A 15,238-nucleotide genomic window follows, 5' to 3' on the forward strand; every position below is an offset into this window, starting at 1 on the left:
AAACAACTTAAGACCTCATTAATAAGAACGATTTAAAATTCAATGCCCGATTTTCAAAGAAGTCTTTAATCCATCTTGTTTATTATAGTACTTTCTAGCTTTGCATCCAGCACAACACAATGAAATATTACAGTGATTTTCATCATTGCACCAGCATATACACAGAGCAAATGTCATAAATATGCTGTGGTGATCCAAACCTGAAAATGAAGGGGGAGTTCTCTGGAAGACAAGACCACTTTTCTGCAATGTACCAGGTATAGTCTCCTTCCTCACGTGTGATCAACATTTGAAGACTTGTCACTATGGAGTAACTCATTTCCATAGGTAAGATGGAAATGTGTGTTGTAAATATACCATTCTGGCGTGTGACCTTGGGGACCCTGGGTTACGGTGCATATGCAGATAAGCCAACCTGAGTGTGCCTGGGTACAGCTGACTTCAGACCTCATTTTCAGGAGCCTCGCAGCAGGTTCCTAGCACAACCTATACAGGGCTCATGCTGACTTGACAGAGATCCTACAGTGTGGTTTTGTGGAAGGTGTGCTCTGTTTCAGTGTAGAGTGATGGCGAAGTTTAAGGTATCTCAAAACTAGAGTCCTAAGCCAGGTGTGGTGGCTCCTGCCTGAGACAGAGACGGGACTGCTCTGAGTTTGAGATAGTGAGTCCTAGGCCAGCCCTGGCTACAGAGACCCTCTGTCAAGCCATTGCACGTTCTCTAGGCTCTGCTTGGACATGGGACTGCAGAGGGTGGATGAAGGGAGATTCCTAAGACCCCTACATCCCAAGCTACCCGTCCCCCATGTATGATAGGCCTTGTAGAGCTCTGCAGGCCCATGAGATTGCACTCAGTCCAGAGCAATTAAAATACACTCAAAAGCACCCTGGTGGCAGAAAGATTACTGTGGCCTCAAAGGTCACTAGAGAATAAGCCAGGAGCTCAGTAAGGCAGGACTATGCTTAAGTACTGTCCACACCCTCAAGAGGGAATCTACACATTCATATCCAGGTTTCTCCATCTGTCTGTGGTCTACAACAGCTGATATTCACCTTGCATTATCCCTTCCTATGAGCTATGTGTACTACATCCATCCCTAACAGAGCTGGTTGATAACAACAAAGGCAGCAACTTTGGATTTTCTTTCACAGAAAGAGTAACAGTTCATTGGACTGCTCCATTATTCCTCCTCTGACTCTAACAGTGAAATTTAAATAGGAAGGTGTTTCAGTCTTGGAGTAAAACACTCTTTTAAAAAGTACTTCAAAAAATAAAACAAAAATCTTTTCTCAAAATAGTTCCTTAGTTTTTCACATTGTTCTCTCCGTGGGCCAGTATAACAAGTAAACGAACGACCTTCTATCAGCTTAAAGAATATCACTCAAATCATTACTTTTTCAAGTGGAAGAAGCTAAGGAAAATAAACGGCTCATAAATTCCAGAAGATCCATGTGTGAAATACACAGAATAAGGCTCTTTGGATAGTCTAGCACACTTTTTTTTTAATGTATTAATGACAGTTGTAATCCAAAAGATCTGGCTAAAATGCTTACAACAACCCATGAGAGTAAAGTAATAAATAATATCTGCAAAGAAAATAATTTAACTTCTGGAAACTATGTTTCTTAAAATCAACCAGTTTCTTTTGAGAGCTCCCAGTAAAAGTCGACATCGTTATCATTTGGCATAAGCGCTGTTCCAATCCACGCTGGCGCTGCCTCCCAGATGGACAGCAGCATGCTAACCGATGCGGTTGCTGCCTTAGGGAAATGTGCTATCACTTTAACATAAGGCATTGCAGTTACAGATAGCTAGACAGCACACTCTAAATAAATGTCTGCTGTAGATGTGTTAAGGCATAAATAGTCCAGTCTTGAGCCATGAAGAATGGGAAGGACATGCCAGTGGCACAGGCCATCTTTAACCAAGGCAATTAAAGAGATTATTACCTAAAAATGAGACCAAGTCAGCAAATACTGCCAGGGAACATCTCTAAGGCCAAGGCCAAGGCTCAGGGGGCCAAGGCTGAGAGCGCTCAGATTCAGGTCATGTGACCCTTCACAGTCCTCCCCTAGGAGCAGAAGGTAGCACAAACTTCACTGTCACTGAAACAGGCCCCCAACACTACCAAGCACTGTGTGCATCCACAGGGTTCCTGGGTGGGCACTGATTAGCACGGAAGCTCTCAGGTAGCCGCCCCCTTCTGATTAGGATTCATCACCCAATATTGCACATTAACTGAGAACTAATTGCTGGAGCAGGGTGGGAGCAGCATTGTGGATGTTAAGCCACGACAAAGGAGTGTTTTGCAGGCTAGTAGTGTACCCAACTGGTCTGCAGCCCAGAAGATGCAACTTCTATCAGCCCTCCACACGGAGTTAAAAACATCACCCCAGGACAGGACAGGACAGGTGGGAAGAAATGCTTCTCTCTACACAGATGGACGCATATCAGGCTTCCCAGCTGCTCCAGGGTCCCCATAACCTATCCTTTAATGGGTGACGTCCAGGATCTCTCCCATTCTAAGAGGCTGCTTGTTCACATCAAGCTGAGGCAGAATGTACATCTTGGTTTTCAAATGGTGGGGGTGGTTCTCTCCAAAAAGTGAAGTTACTGAAAGTATCTGAGCAGGGGAAGTCGGAGGAATGGCCTCTTTTCAGCAGTGGGAAGACGTGGTCAACCACTTCACAGAGTCTCACATACCTGAAAGGAACAAGGACACCAGGGTCATTGCCCAGAGTCACACCAGCCATGTGGAGGACAGCGCTGCACCCAGAGCTACATTTCACAGTAAAAAGACACACAGTGTCCTGGGGTTAATGAGACCCATATTTGGCTACCAGTTCTGCCCTATTTTAGCTGGGTGATCTTGAGCAAAGGACTTGATCTCTCTATGCCCTAATTTCCTCTAATATAAAGGAAGAAATTAAAACTGCACCACAGGGTTAACACCAATGTCAAACAGAATAACATATGCAACAATAAAGTATACTGGAAACTCGATCATTCAATAGCAAATCAGCATGTCTTAGAAAAAAAAAAAAAATCCCTGGATATGCATGGGTCAGGAATCTTAAGGCTTCCTCCAGCCTTATTTGCTGTGTGGCACTGGGCCTCAATAGTGCATGGGGCCGGACTCCTCCAAGGTCTCACTGCATTTCCTCTGTGTTCCAAGGAAGATAATGCCTATCCACAGTCTGCAGTACGGAAAGAAAGTAGCTACACTGAATCTGCCTCCTAGACCTCCAGGTATAGCCATGCAGTAATTCAGACATGCCTGGCCCTCTCCAGCACAGCCCAGACTCCTGCTTAACAGTCCCTGGGACCCTTTCCACTCCATGTGTTGAGAACCGAAAGGGGCTTTCGAAATCCAAACTCCAGGGATTAGCATGTTCTGAGGCATGAAATGACTTATTCAATAAGGATGCGTGTGTGTTTAATAAGGAGCCTCCAAAGAACCCGTGAGAAACACTGCGCTTACAGAGTGAGGAAACCTCTCTTAATATAAAACCAAGAATTATGTCTTTCCTGGGGATTAAAACAAACAAATTTCTGAAGACCTCCTGACTTGAAGGCCTATTTGCCTGAGGTTTGTGGCTAAGGGGGAGCTGAGGGTGGTGTGTTCCCCTCAGGGAGCTGTTCCTTGCCAGGCTGTGGTAGGCACAGAACCATAACCAAGTCTGAGTGGATCACGTGCCCCGGCAACAGGACCTGCTCCATCTGGGTGGCCACTCCACCCTCCAGGCACAGGGCTCCCAAGAGCAAGCACAGTGCATGCCCCAACTACAGACAGAGAAAGCGCTGAGCTAGCTGTTCCACCTAGTGGGTAGGGGAATCTCATCATTTCACATAATCACCCCAGATTCCAAGAGACAAGCACCTGATTGACTTAAAAATGGTCAAAACCATGGGCAGGTGAAATGGCTCAGCAGGTAAAGTGCTTGCCACACAAGCCTGGCAACCTGAGTTCAAATCCTAAAATTCACATAAATGTGGAAACAGAAAACCACCAACTTGACAGATGTCCTCTGACCTCTACACACACATGTTAGGGAATGTGCGCGCGTGCGCGCGCGCGCACACACACACACACTCAAAAAAAGGGAAAGAAATGGTTATTCCAAGTTCAGTGCCTGGGTAAATGTAGGCTTCCTGATGACGGAGGATTCCTCTCTCAGAGGACCTGTCTCTTTGCCAGTCCAGGTGTCAGAAGACAGTCTTTGAAGGGATATGAAATTTGCTCCCAAATAAAGGTCTGCACTGAGCTCAGACATGGGCAAAGCAGACAGCTAAAACACTCTTGGTGACATGGCTACAGAGGCTCTGGGCCTGCCCTCCTAGAAGCTGGAATCCCTCTCTCAAAAAATAAGTTGCAGAGTGATTGAGAAAAACATCCAACAAATGGCCATTGACCTCTGGCCTCCACACACGTGCATGCATACTGCACACATGTACACACACATATGCATACATATACAAAGATTAAAGCAGAAGTAGCAATGGCTAAAAGGGTCTGCAATAGACTGCAAAGCCAACTTCATGATAGTGGTGCAGGTCCAGCCCCAGGGAACAGACGCCACTCACGAGGAAATGTTGGTCTTGGCATGCTCCTGCACCAGCTCGCCCTTGGGGTTGACAGTGAAGATCCTATTCAGGGACACTCCCACTTGCTTGTAGGAATACACATCCTAAATTTGGGAAAGGAGATTGAACATGTCAGTAGGGGGTGAGGAGTGTTCACTACGCAAACAGCACACACTATCTCTCCTGAATGCCATATTATCCAATTTTCGCAGACTAGAGCTTCACATCTGAGGAGCAGGGACCCATTCCATTAGCTTCCATCTCTGGGCCTCAGTTCCCTCAGTTCCTGAGACCTGAATTAAGCCTCCCACATCCCCTGCCATGCTAGCTGGCATTCCTCAGGGTTATTTTCTGACCCACTTTCTCATTTCATAAAAATAGAATTTTCCAGTTAAGCAGCTAGTGCCCAGTCGTGTTCTCCAGAATATGGAACCTTCTAGTAAGCTTGGGTTGCACACACAACATCTCCTTCACCCACAGAGGTGTCGCTGCCTGCTTCAGGCTGGAGGTCATGTACCTACCACTGCAGTCAAAACTGGCTTGTTGGTCCCCTTCTGGTGGGAAGGGTACAGCATTGTTAAATGCTCTTCTTTTACTAACTTGAATAATATGGAATTGGAAGTTTCTAGTCCCATGTCTCCAGATTCAAACTCACTAACCAGCCTTCAAAGAAGAGCAGAGGCCGTGTCTGACATTTTTAACCTCTTTGCCTTAGGATGAGGTTGGCTTTACATATACTCCTGGGCCAGGTCTTTGCAGTGACTGCTGGCACACAGAGAAATGTCTGGTGCTCTCACAGATGCCTTGAGTACTTACAGCAGGCCGGTTCCCAAAAGCAGCGTAAAAGGGCTCTGTATTTGGGAAAAACAGGTTTTTGATGTCTGTCAAACACTGGACTTTGAACTTTTCTGGTTTCTTTTCAATCACTTCTCTGTTAAAATGAACAAACAAATAATTGGGCAGCATGAAAGGATTTAAGCTTCATTAGCATTAAGCTGTTTTTAGGGTCAACAAGACAGCTTAATGGGTAAATGTGCTTACTATCAAAACTGACAACCTGAGTTCACTCCCCAGAACCCACATGTAGGAGAGAACCCGATTCTTATAGATTGTCCCCTAACCTCTATATGTCATGACACAGGAACAAACACATACACACAGGAAATAAATAAAAGTATAATAAACAAAAGTAAGCTAGTTTTGTTGTGAAACCATGAAGTCAGCGCCAGCAGCCCAGAAAAACACTAGACAGAGAGTGAGCCAGAATCTCAGCACAAGGAAAATGCAAGAGAGCAAGCAGCACTGCCTGCCTAAGGAACAAGAGGCAGGGCCTAAAACAAAGGGATCACCTTCAAACTCACTTTGTCAGGCAAGTGTAACCTCAGAAAGAAATCTAAGGAAAAGTCTGCCAAAGTGTGGGCCAAGCTGGTAAAAAGCCAGGCAAAAGTAAAAGCCAGGGCAAAAGTTCCAAGGGTAACTATGCATGCAAAGAGACAGTGCATGTAATCTGGGGTTATTCCAGTCACACAGACGCCATGTGATTTTTAAAACTGATTACTGTAAGGATATATGACACGTTATCAGGTTAAGAGAAAAAGATCATCTCAGATACAAAAAGGACGTTGGACATAGGTCAACATCTAGTCAGGATGAAAACTTACAACAGGAATAGAAAGGAATGCTCTATATCTTACTACAAAAAGCTGGTGTGGTGACACACATCTACAATCCCAGCACTAGGGAGGCAGAGGCAAAGTCTGGAGCCAGCATGGTCTACATAGTGAGTTCTAGGCCAAATGGGGTTACATAACAAGACCGTATCTCATAAAAAAACGACTGCAAACATTGCATGGATCATAAAATAATGATACCTCCATGACATTTCAGTTCAGGGCTGTGCTTTTGATACAGGGATGTAAGAAAAACCAAAGGTTACAAAAATTAGAATTTGGGGCATTGTCACTATTCACAAAAAGTAATTTTTACCTTTTTACTATATTTATGTTTGGGGTGGAGGACAGAGGAAATCCTTCACAAGTCCATTCTCTCCTTCTACCATGTGGGTCCCGAGGATCAAGCTCAGGTCATCAGGCTTGGCAGCAAGCCCCTTTACCCACTGGCCTCCAATAATTAGTTAAAAAAAAGACCAGACTTAATAAGATTTTAGAATGTCAATGTACAAAGAAAAAAGCTATGTACAAAAACCACTGCATTTTCATATACCAGAAACAGGTGGAAAATATAATTGTATAAATTAGTATTTCTGTTCATTTATTTTGATTTTATGTGTATGAGTGTTTTGCCTGCATGTATGTAACTGCACCAAGCAATGCCTGCAGGATCCAGATGAGGGTGCCAGATCCCTTGGAACTAAAGTCATGTTTGTCACCATGTCAGTACTGAGAACCAAGCCCAGGTCCTCTGCAAAAGCAGCCAGTGCTCTTAACCACTGAGCCACCACTCCAGCACCATAAATAGTATTTTAACTGAATTTTTAAATATCAAACATCTAGGAATATACTTAACAAAGATATGCTAGACTTTTTGGCCAAAATTATAGAACTTTAGTGAAATATAATCAAAAGGAAAGACCCCAATAAAATGAAATGATAAAACATTCTTGAATCAGATGATTCAATATTATACTGAGATATAATTCTCCCTAAATTGATTTCCAGATTCACTGCAATTGCAATCAAATCATAACAGACTTCTGAATACTTTTATGGAACTTGGTTCTAAAAGCCAAACAGCTGACGTGGATGCTGATGGGAAGGTAAAGAGTGTAGGAGGCTCTGGGAAGAGACAATGGGGCATTGGTCAGTGTGCCCAATCCTTTGCCAAAATACGGAAGACAATATCTAATCAGAGAAGACTTTGCAAATACACAGACGGCACAAACTACAGAGGAACTGATGTGCTCAACTCCATGGAACTGGGAACTTACATTCATCAAAAGCTAAGCCTGAGAAAAGATACTTACAGCACTCATAGCAAAGGCTCTGTGTCTAAGACATGTAATATTAACACACCTAAATCTCCATACAACAGGGAAATTTCAATTTGAGATCTTTTTATAGGAAAAAAAAGATCTGAATAAAGCTTTGGCAAAAAGGTATCTGTAGAACTAAAGAACAATCTGGAAATCCAACAAAGCATTTGGGGACCATCTAGACTCTTCCACTGTATGCATGTTTAACACCTAATCTGAACCTTTGATTCAAGCTTTTGTTGGGCTTTAAAGACCAAGCATATGACAACACAGTCAGCCCTTAGCAGAGACCAACATCCTGTGGTCAACCACAAGATAACAGGCTTTACGAAAAGTAGAGGGAAACAGTCTCATCCATCTCCAGAGAGTGTGGAGTCCTTACAATGACCTTAACTGGCTTGACTGCCTTAAATAAACCAGGAAGAGAAGGGGGCAGGGTCATCACAAAGAGAACAGGGGTCTCATGAGACCATTAAAATAAGCAGTGTCTCTACCACTCTGAGAGAAGAGCAAGTGATATGAAAAGCCAGGTGGTTAGGGGCGGTTAGGAGAGAGGCTCCCCATCCAGGTCCTGCAGTGTGATGTAAGTTGTTCTTCCAAGGCTTTTAGGACTAGATGTCTATCAACTGATGAATGAACAGATCTGCTACATATGCACAACTGAGTATTATTCAACCATAAAGAAGATAATTATGCCAATCACAGGAAACTAGGTGGGACTGGAGATCACACTGAGCGAAGTGAACCAGGCTCAGAAAGACCACAAGTGCTCTCCCATACGCAGAATCAGTGAGGGTCCTGTTTGGGAAGGAGACAAGTGAGAGCGGGGAAGAGGGACAGCAGAGAATAACAGGAGGATGAATATGTGAATATAATCAAAGTACTTGATATACGGGGTAGGAAAATATCATAATGAAATGCAATGAATGTATGCTGATAAAAATTTTTTATTAAATAAACAACTTGGGCCTCTCAGGAAGAGAACCCAGGAGAACCATGTGTGCGAAGGCTGCGGAAGAGTACTGTCTAGAAAATGGAGATGGTTCAGTACAATAGAATCGGAAATGAGAAAGGCTGAGGCAGGGCAGGTCAAGGAGAGGTATCCAGCACTGAGCTCAGAAGGCTGAGAGACTAGGAAGGTATCGAAGTAGAGGTGGGGCTGATCTGCATTCTAGAATCAAGTGCTGCCCACTACGGAGTGTGGGTATTGGTCAGAGGTCAGCTTCGAGGCTATCTCTCTCTCTCTGGCTATTCCCCCAATCTCTCTCTCTCTCTCTCTCTCTCTCTCTCTCTCTCTCTCTCATTCTTTTTCTCTCTGTCACACATGCACACACACACACACTAATAATAATAAATTTTTTAAAAAACTGGTTTGAATTATACTCTGGCATAGCAGGCAACACTGTCATCCCTCTAGATTTATTGTGATGGGACCAGCTCAAATGAACCAAGAAAGAGCTACAAACCCTACTACTTTCCTGCCAGTTTTCTGGCATGTGTTGTGTGTGTGTGTGTGTGTACATGCCAAGTGTGAAGGCCAGAGGTCAACCTTGGGTGTTGTCTACCTTTTCTGTTTTTCATACAAACTGGCCTGGAATTACGTGAGGCAAGCCGGCCAGTGAGCCCCAGGGACCCACCTGTCTCTGCCTCTCCAGTTCTGGGATGACAGACTTGTGCCCACACCCTTCTTTTCTTTTGCATTCTAGTGATTAGAAGGGAAGGGCTATACAAACTAAGCTGTCTGCCCAGCCCAGTAGACTATTCTTGCAAAACTTCCAATGAGGAAGAGAGAAAACAGCAGGCTGGAAGACAGTAAATGGGGGTCAGTCGGGCAGACATACCTGTGCAAGGCAGAGAAGAGGCTGCTTGGGCTGAGCAGCAGTGGCCCCTGTGGCAGCACCGTGCCCCTTTCGTTGACCCAGTGCAAGTAGCCCCTCGTCATGTCTGCCATCCCGATGGCCCGTGCAGAACAGTAGAGAAACTTGTATCCATTCCTGAAAGATACAACCAATCCATACTGAATAGCATTGTGGGATTTTTCAGATTTCCCAAGACTTATCTCTTCCTACTCCTGTCAAGTCTCCACAGCAAATCAAAACTAAGTTTAACTCCCACACACTTATACCCTCCCATGGTCTACGAGCTCTCTCAGCTATAACCCAAGTTTGTCGTGTTTCATAAGCCAATGAGATCTGTTCCCCACCTCTCTCAGCTCGAGATTGATCTCCTAGCAGGCCACAGACATTCTCCTTACTCCTGTGCCCACCAATCCAGTACTATGCTCAGCATATCTGGAGTGCTGTTCCACTATCCTCAGCTGTTCAGCTCTGTCCCTCACTTCACATAGGTTACAACTGTCATCTTCCCAGGAATCCCTTCCCTGGGTAATCAAACACATAGCATCGCTTCCCCAGATCCAGCCCCTTGCTCTGCCTCATCACACTGATCACTGACATTATGCCACAGTCACTTGTTGGACCATCTTTCTTTAGTCCACAAACCGCATGAGGATGGGGACTGCGCCTGCATACCTTCCTATGCCCACACCTCTATAGCAGTGCTGAAAGAGTGGCACGCATAGTAGACATTTAGTGACTATTTGCTACAAGGATGAATCTGACAAACAAGTCACTTCCTACCTAACTTACTCTTTTATAGTTATAGTTTATGACAGCCAAAGGAACTATGTTCTTTAAAAACCAAGAAACAGGAAAGTTTTTAAGACAGAGGAATCTAGAAAGACCAGCTTGTTTGGGATAGAGCGCATCTGACAATGAAGCAGACTTTTGAATTAAACATCTTTACATTTTCGCTATCTAATTAATGCAATGTTTAAAAAAAATCACCATTTCTGCGAATAGCTCTTCATATCAAAATCTTAAAGTTGCCACTTGCAAGGGTCTGAGATGCTAATTCTGTTCACAACTCATGTTCAAATTCACATCAGAGTTTGATAATGCCCTGAGCTGCTGTCACTGAGCTAGCATCCCTTCAGAGACCATTGCTAAACTCAACTGGAAGGTCAGCCTGAGTGTGTCTTTGTGGGTAAAATACTCTCTGGGGGCAATAGGGGCAGTAGGAATCACCCTTCCAGAGCCTTCTCCTGCTTCAGTGAAAGCTATTTGAGATGCTCCACTGGACAGTCAGATGGCCCAAGTCTCAGCAGTGCCCCTCAGACAAGGACACGTATACACACACACACAAACACACACACACACACACACACACACACACGGCAACAGGCTGTCCAGGGCAAGTCTCAGCCACATGCTCTGAACATTCCTGTGCAGTCCACACTGGCCAGGGGTGACCATGTGCCTCAGCATGGCCCTGCCCTGAAGGAGCAGAGAGGGCTGTGGGTAAAAGCAACAGTTAGAAACAGGACCCATGATGCAGCAGCAGTGGAGCCCATGGTAAAGGAGTACAACACCATCCATTCTCATTCATCCAGATCTCAGTAACTGGCATGGGGCTCTGAGGAATACCACAGCAAAGCACCACAGAGCAACTTGAGCCAGATTTCTCATTCTGTCCCAATCTCTACATCCTGCTTTATTTAAACACAACCAGGGGCCAGGGAGATGACTCAGCAGGTCATTTCCTGCTAGCCATGCAAGCCTGACCACCTGAGTTTGATTCCTGGAACCCATATAAAAAACTTGATACAGTGGCGCCCATCTGTATTCACAGTATTCTATAGTGAGATGGGAGGTAGAGACAGGAGAATTGGGCCAGCTAGCTTGGTGTGCCCAGCATAGGAGTAAAAACAAGAGAGACCCTGCCTGAAGGAGGCAAAAGGTATGAACCAATTCCTGAAAGTTGCCCTCTGACTTCCACATGTGGGCAGTGGCACTATACACCCTCATGCACACACACACAGACACACAGAGACAGAGAGACAGAGCGAACAGAGACAGAGAGAGACAGAGAGAGATAAAAGTATCTTTTACCCTACAATCCAAAAGGATCGAAACAGTCTTGAATGACTAAGACTGCCAGCTCTTCCAAGGCAAGCTTTCAGACTAAAACCCTCAACATTGACCCCTTGGAAAGATAAATGTAAGTGATGCATCGTAGGGTACTTAGCAGCATCCCTGGCTTCCACTCGTACACACATTGATCACAGCAGTCAAAAGTATCTCCAGGCATGGTGGCTCACGCTTGAAATCCTAGCACCTGGGAGGCAGAAGCAGGAGGATCTTGAGTTCCAGATCAGCCTGAGCTACACAGTAAGACCCTGCCTTGAAAATGAAGGTCTCTAGACTCTATTTTCTGTCCTATTGGGGTAGGGAACAAAGTGACCCTCAATTGAGGGCCACTGTTGTAAAGAAAAGAGACTCTGGTCTCATTTAAAGTCCTAGGAGGACGGACAGTCTTACCTGCCACCTTAGGGAAGGAAGCTCGGTGTCAAACCCAGGCTTGGTCTTAGGCTGCACTCCCAGACCTGGTTTCTACCCCCTTCTCTTCTTCTTTCTTACCCACCACTTGCACTACAGCCTCCTTTCCACAAGTCCATTCTATGCTAGCTCTTATCTCAGCCTCTCCCCATTCCTACGTCCCATTCCTATGCTCTCCACTCATGAGGAACCCTGCTCATCCATGAAGACTTAGCTCGGCTGCCACCTTGTCACCAAAACCACCTATGATCCCTCTGGCCAATGGAAATTAGATACCCCTTTACTACATCCTAAACAGTAGCAATTTCTCAGTGTACCACCCCTTGCCACCTGTTCAGGGAGCTCTGTACATTTCTTCCTATGAGGCTACAAGCCCCTTCCTGGAAGGAAGTGGCCACTACTCAGCATCCTTGCAGCACCAGAATAGTCTTCAGCATACAGCAGGCACAAAGACAAAGCGCTCTGTCAGACCAATCCCTGTACAGGACAAGTGTGCAACCACAGAACCTTACTGGAACAATCTGTGTATACAGCAGGTGTGCGACCACAGAACCTTACTGGAAGTCTGTGTACACAACAGGTGTGTGACCACAGAGCCTTACTGGATAGGCCCTGTACATAGCAAGTGTGCAACTATAGAGCCTTACTGGGGCAGACCACATACAGGACAGATGTGCAACCAGTGTAGCTAAATCCCCAGAGTTCCGACTGAGGCTGGGCTTGAAAAAACAACACTCAGCTGTAGGACTCGGACTCTGCTTGCTCTCTCTCTCTCTCTCTCTCTCTCTCTCTCTCTCACACACACACACACACACACACACACACTCACGTGCAATTTAACACCAGCAGAGTTCATCTCCACTAGAAATACCCCAGGGCATCCTTAGTCTAATTTCCTCAATTTAGAGCTCAGAGCAAGGCTCAGACTTGATCTAAGGACCTCAAGTGAGTTCAAAGCTGTCACTTCCAGATTCTGGCCCCACTGACTCCTGGTCAGACCTACTCAGCACACGTCATCCTCTCTCTTACCATAGAAAGCAATGGCTGTAAGAGACTAAACTCTGAGGTGAAAGAAGGAACTGCTGTGGGGAGAAGACAGAAAGGAAGACCCCAATAACTCTGCTTAGGCTTATGCCTCTGTCCATACTTAGGCCACAAACAAACCAATAAGCCCTGGGAACACTGTGCTTATTCTTGCTGAGTCAAGGAGGGAGAGATACCAAGTGACATGACTATAAAAATACATATTGCATAGACAGAAGAACAGTATTATTCAAATAATGCCTCACTAACACAATGATATAGACATTTGAGGAAACAGCTCTTCTTGGTGTCTCACCTCTTTATTGAATATATTTGAATATGAAGAAGCTTCGTGTGTCCCTTTATGTTTGCTAAAGTTCTTTATGATCAATACCTGTTAGCACTTTTTCTTCCTTCCTTCCTTCCTTCCTTCCTTCCTTCCTTCCTTCCTTCTTTCCTTCTCTTCTCTTGCCCTCCCCTCCTTCCCTCCCTCCATCCCTCCCTTCCTTCCTTTCCTGTGTTTAAGATAGGTACTTACTCTAGGCCCAGCTGGCCTCGAATTCATGGGAATCCTCCTGCCTCAGCTTCCCAAGTGCTGGATTGCAGATATTAGCCACCATGTACAGTGCTATTTTTAATTAATACAGAGCTAGATTTATACCCTGTCAGTGAACAAGATGACAATCAACCTTATGATTTCTCATGAGCTGACCAGGAAAGTAGGGAACTGCAAGATGATTTGAGCTTTTGGGTTTTTTTTCACTCAACGAAGATTTCAGTACATAAAAGCTGGAGTCAAATGTGGTGTAGAGAAAGGGCACAGCAGTTAAGAGCACTGGCTGCTCTTGCAAAAAAAACCCAGGTTGTTCTTAGCCCCCACATGGCAGCTAAGTAAGGTCTGTAACTCCAGTTCCAGGGGATGTGACACCCTCTTTTGGCCTCTCTGGGCATTGCATAGATGGGTGTGCTTACATACCTGCAGGCAAAACACTCATACATATAAAAAAAAAATTTTTTTTTTTTTTTTTTTTTGGTGTTTTTGAGACAAGGTCCCTCTGCAACCCCACCTGGCCTGGAACTCACTATGTGGACCAGGCTGGCCTTGAACTCACACAGATCCACCTGCCTCTGCCTCCCAAGTGCTGGGACTACAGGTGTGCGCCAACCATGCCTGGCTCATACATATAAAGTTTTAAATTGAATTTTTTAAAAAGTAGGAGCCAAATTCAAGGGCAGCAGGATTAGGAAAGAGAAAAAAATGTTCCAACATTGTAAGTTAAATGGTGCCTTCTTCCTGGCATCCAAGCATGCTAAACATTTCTCAAAGTATTTCTCTGGGTAGTTACGATACAACTTCAAAAGAATGGCCTGGACTGACAACAGGGAGTGCCAAGTGACAAGACCTGTCGATCCCTCTTCTCCCAACTGTGGTTGCCAGAAATCTGCAAGAGTTCACTGGCCAAACTTCACTAGGATAAGAGTTCATTTTATCCAACAGTCAGCTCCAGAGTCTTGCATAGTACCCAGACTGGACCTCCATGATGGACAACCGAAGCCAGTAATCCAGGTCCAAGCCCTTGGACATCAGCAAGGAGCAGGCCAAGCTAAGAAAGATGACGGCTGGACAGAGCCAGGGAGCCTAGCCTGGAATTGTTCCATGAGGACTGTGCCATTGAGATGGGCCAAAAGGCTAAAAAACAATGCTGAGAAGCGAAATTCAGAGCTAAAGGCAGGTCAAACATAGACGTCACATGAGCAGAGGCAGAAGTTAGAAAAGCAGCAGACAAGGGAATGACAGCCCAGGTGTGAATCGGCACAGGATGGTCCAAGACACAGCAGCAAGTCAAGAGTTAGCCTGATACTGGGGCCTCAAACTGCCAGGTTTCCAAAAGCCACACAAGCAAACTTGCACTTCATCTGGCCCACACTGAGGAAGGCCAGGACAGCTGACCATCCTAGCAGATCACATGGTCTAACTAGATTCCATCAACGACATCAAACAATGAGCAAACACACGTCACATCACCTCCATGTCCCATGACAGCCCTGCCTCCCACCAGAGCAGTATGCAGCAAATATTCTATAGGATCTGCAGCTCCTAAGAGCTCACCCATTCTAAACCAGTCAAAGAAAAAGTAACCAGGTGTTCTTCAGTAACCTGCATGAGCGTACTCTTCAAGGTATGCTTCTGGGAAAGTCCAAGAGAAATATAAGTCAAGAGAGCGAGGGGAGGGGAGGGGAGGG

The 15,238-nt window shown here is 45.2% G+C and overlaps 1 protein-coding gene across 11 annotated transcripts in view; it reads right to left on the bottom strand.

Annotated features, from left to right (window-relative positions):
* Nucleotides 1-45: 45 nt before the first annotated feature.
* Lpin1 (lipin 1) overlaps nucleotides 46-15,238 on the bottom strand; it is a 176,299-nt gene continuing 161,106 nt past the window's right edge. For all 11 annotated transcript variants that reach the window (XM_029554559.1, XM_008850089.1, XM_029554557.1 and 8 more), the window contains 4 exons: nucleotides 9,416-9,568; nucleotides 5,399-5,513; nucleotides 4,583-4,686; nucleotides 46-2,701 (listed from right to left, as the gene is read on the bottom strand). In XM_029554559.1, the coding sequence (XP_029410419.1) occupies nucleotides 2,542-2,701; nucleotides 4,583-4,686; nucleotides 5,399-5,513; nucleotides 9,416-9,568 (532 nt within the window). In that variant the 3' untranslated portion in view covers nucleotides 46-2,541. The remainder of the gene's footprint in view (nucleotides 2,702-4,582; nucleotides 4,687-5,398; nucleotides 5,514-9,415; nucleotides 9,569-15,238) is intronic.

This window comes from Nannospalax galili, unplaced genomic scaffold, assembly GCF_000622305.1.
Source record: "Nannospalax galili isolate Female #2095 unplaced genomic scaffold, S.galili_v1.0 scaffold100, whole genome shotgun sequence".
NCBI classification, from domain to species: domain Eukaryota; kingdom Metazoa; phylum Chordata; class Mammalia; order Rodentia; family Spalacidae; genus Nannospalax; species Nannospalax galili.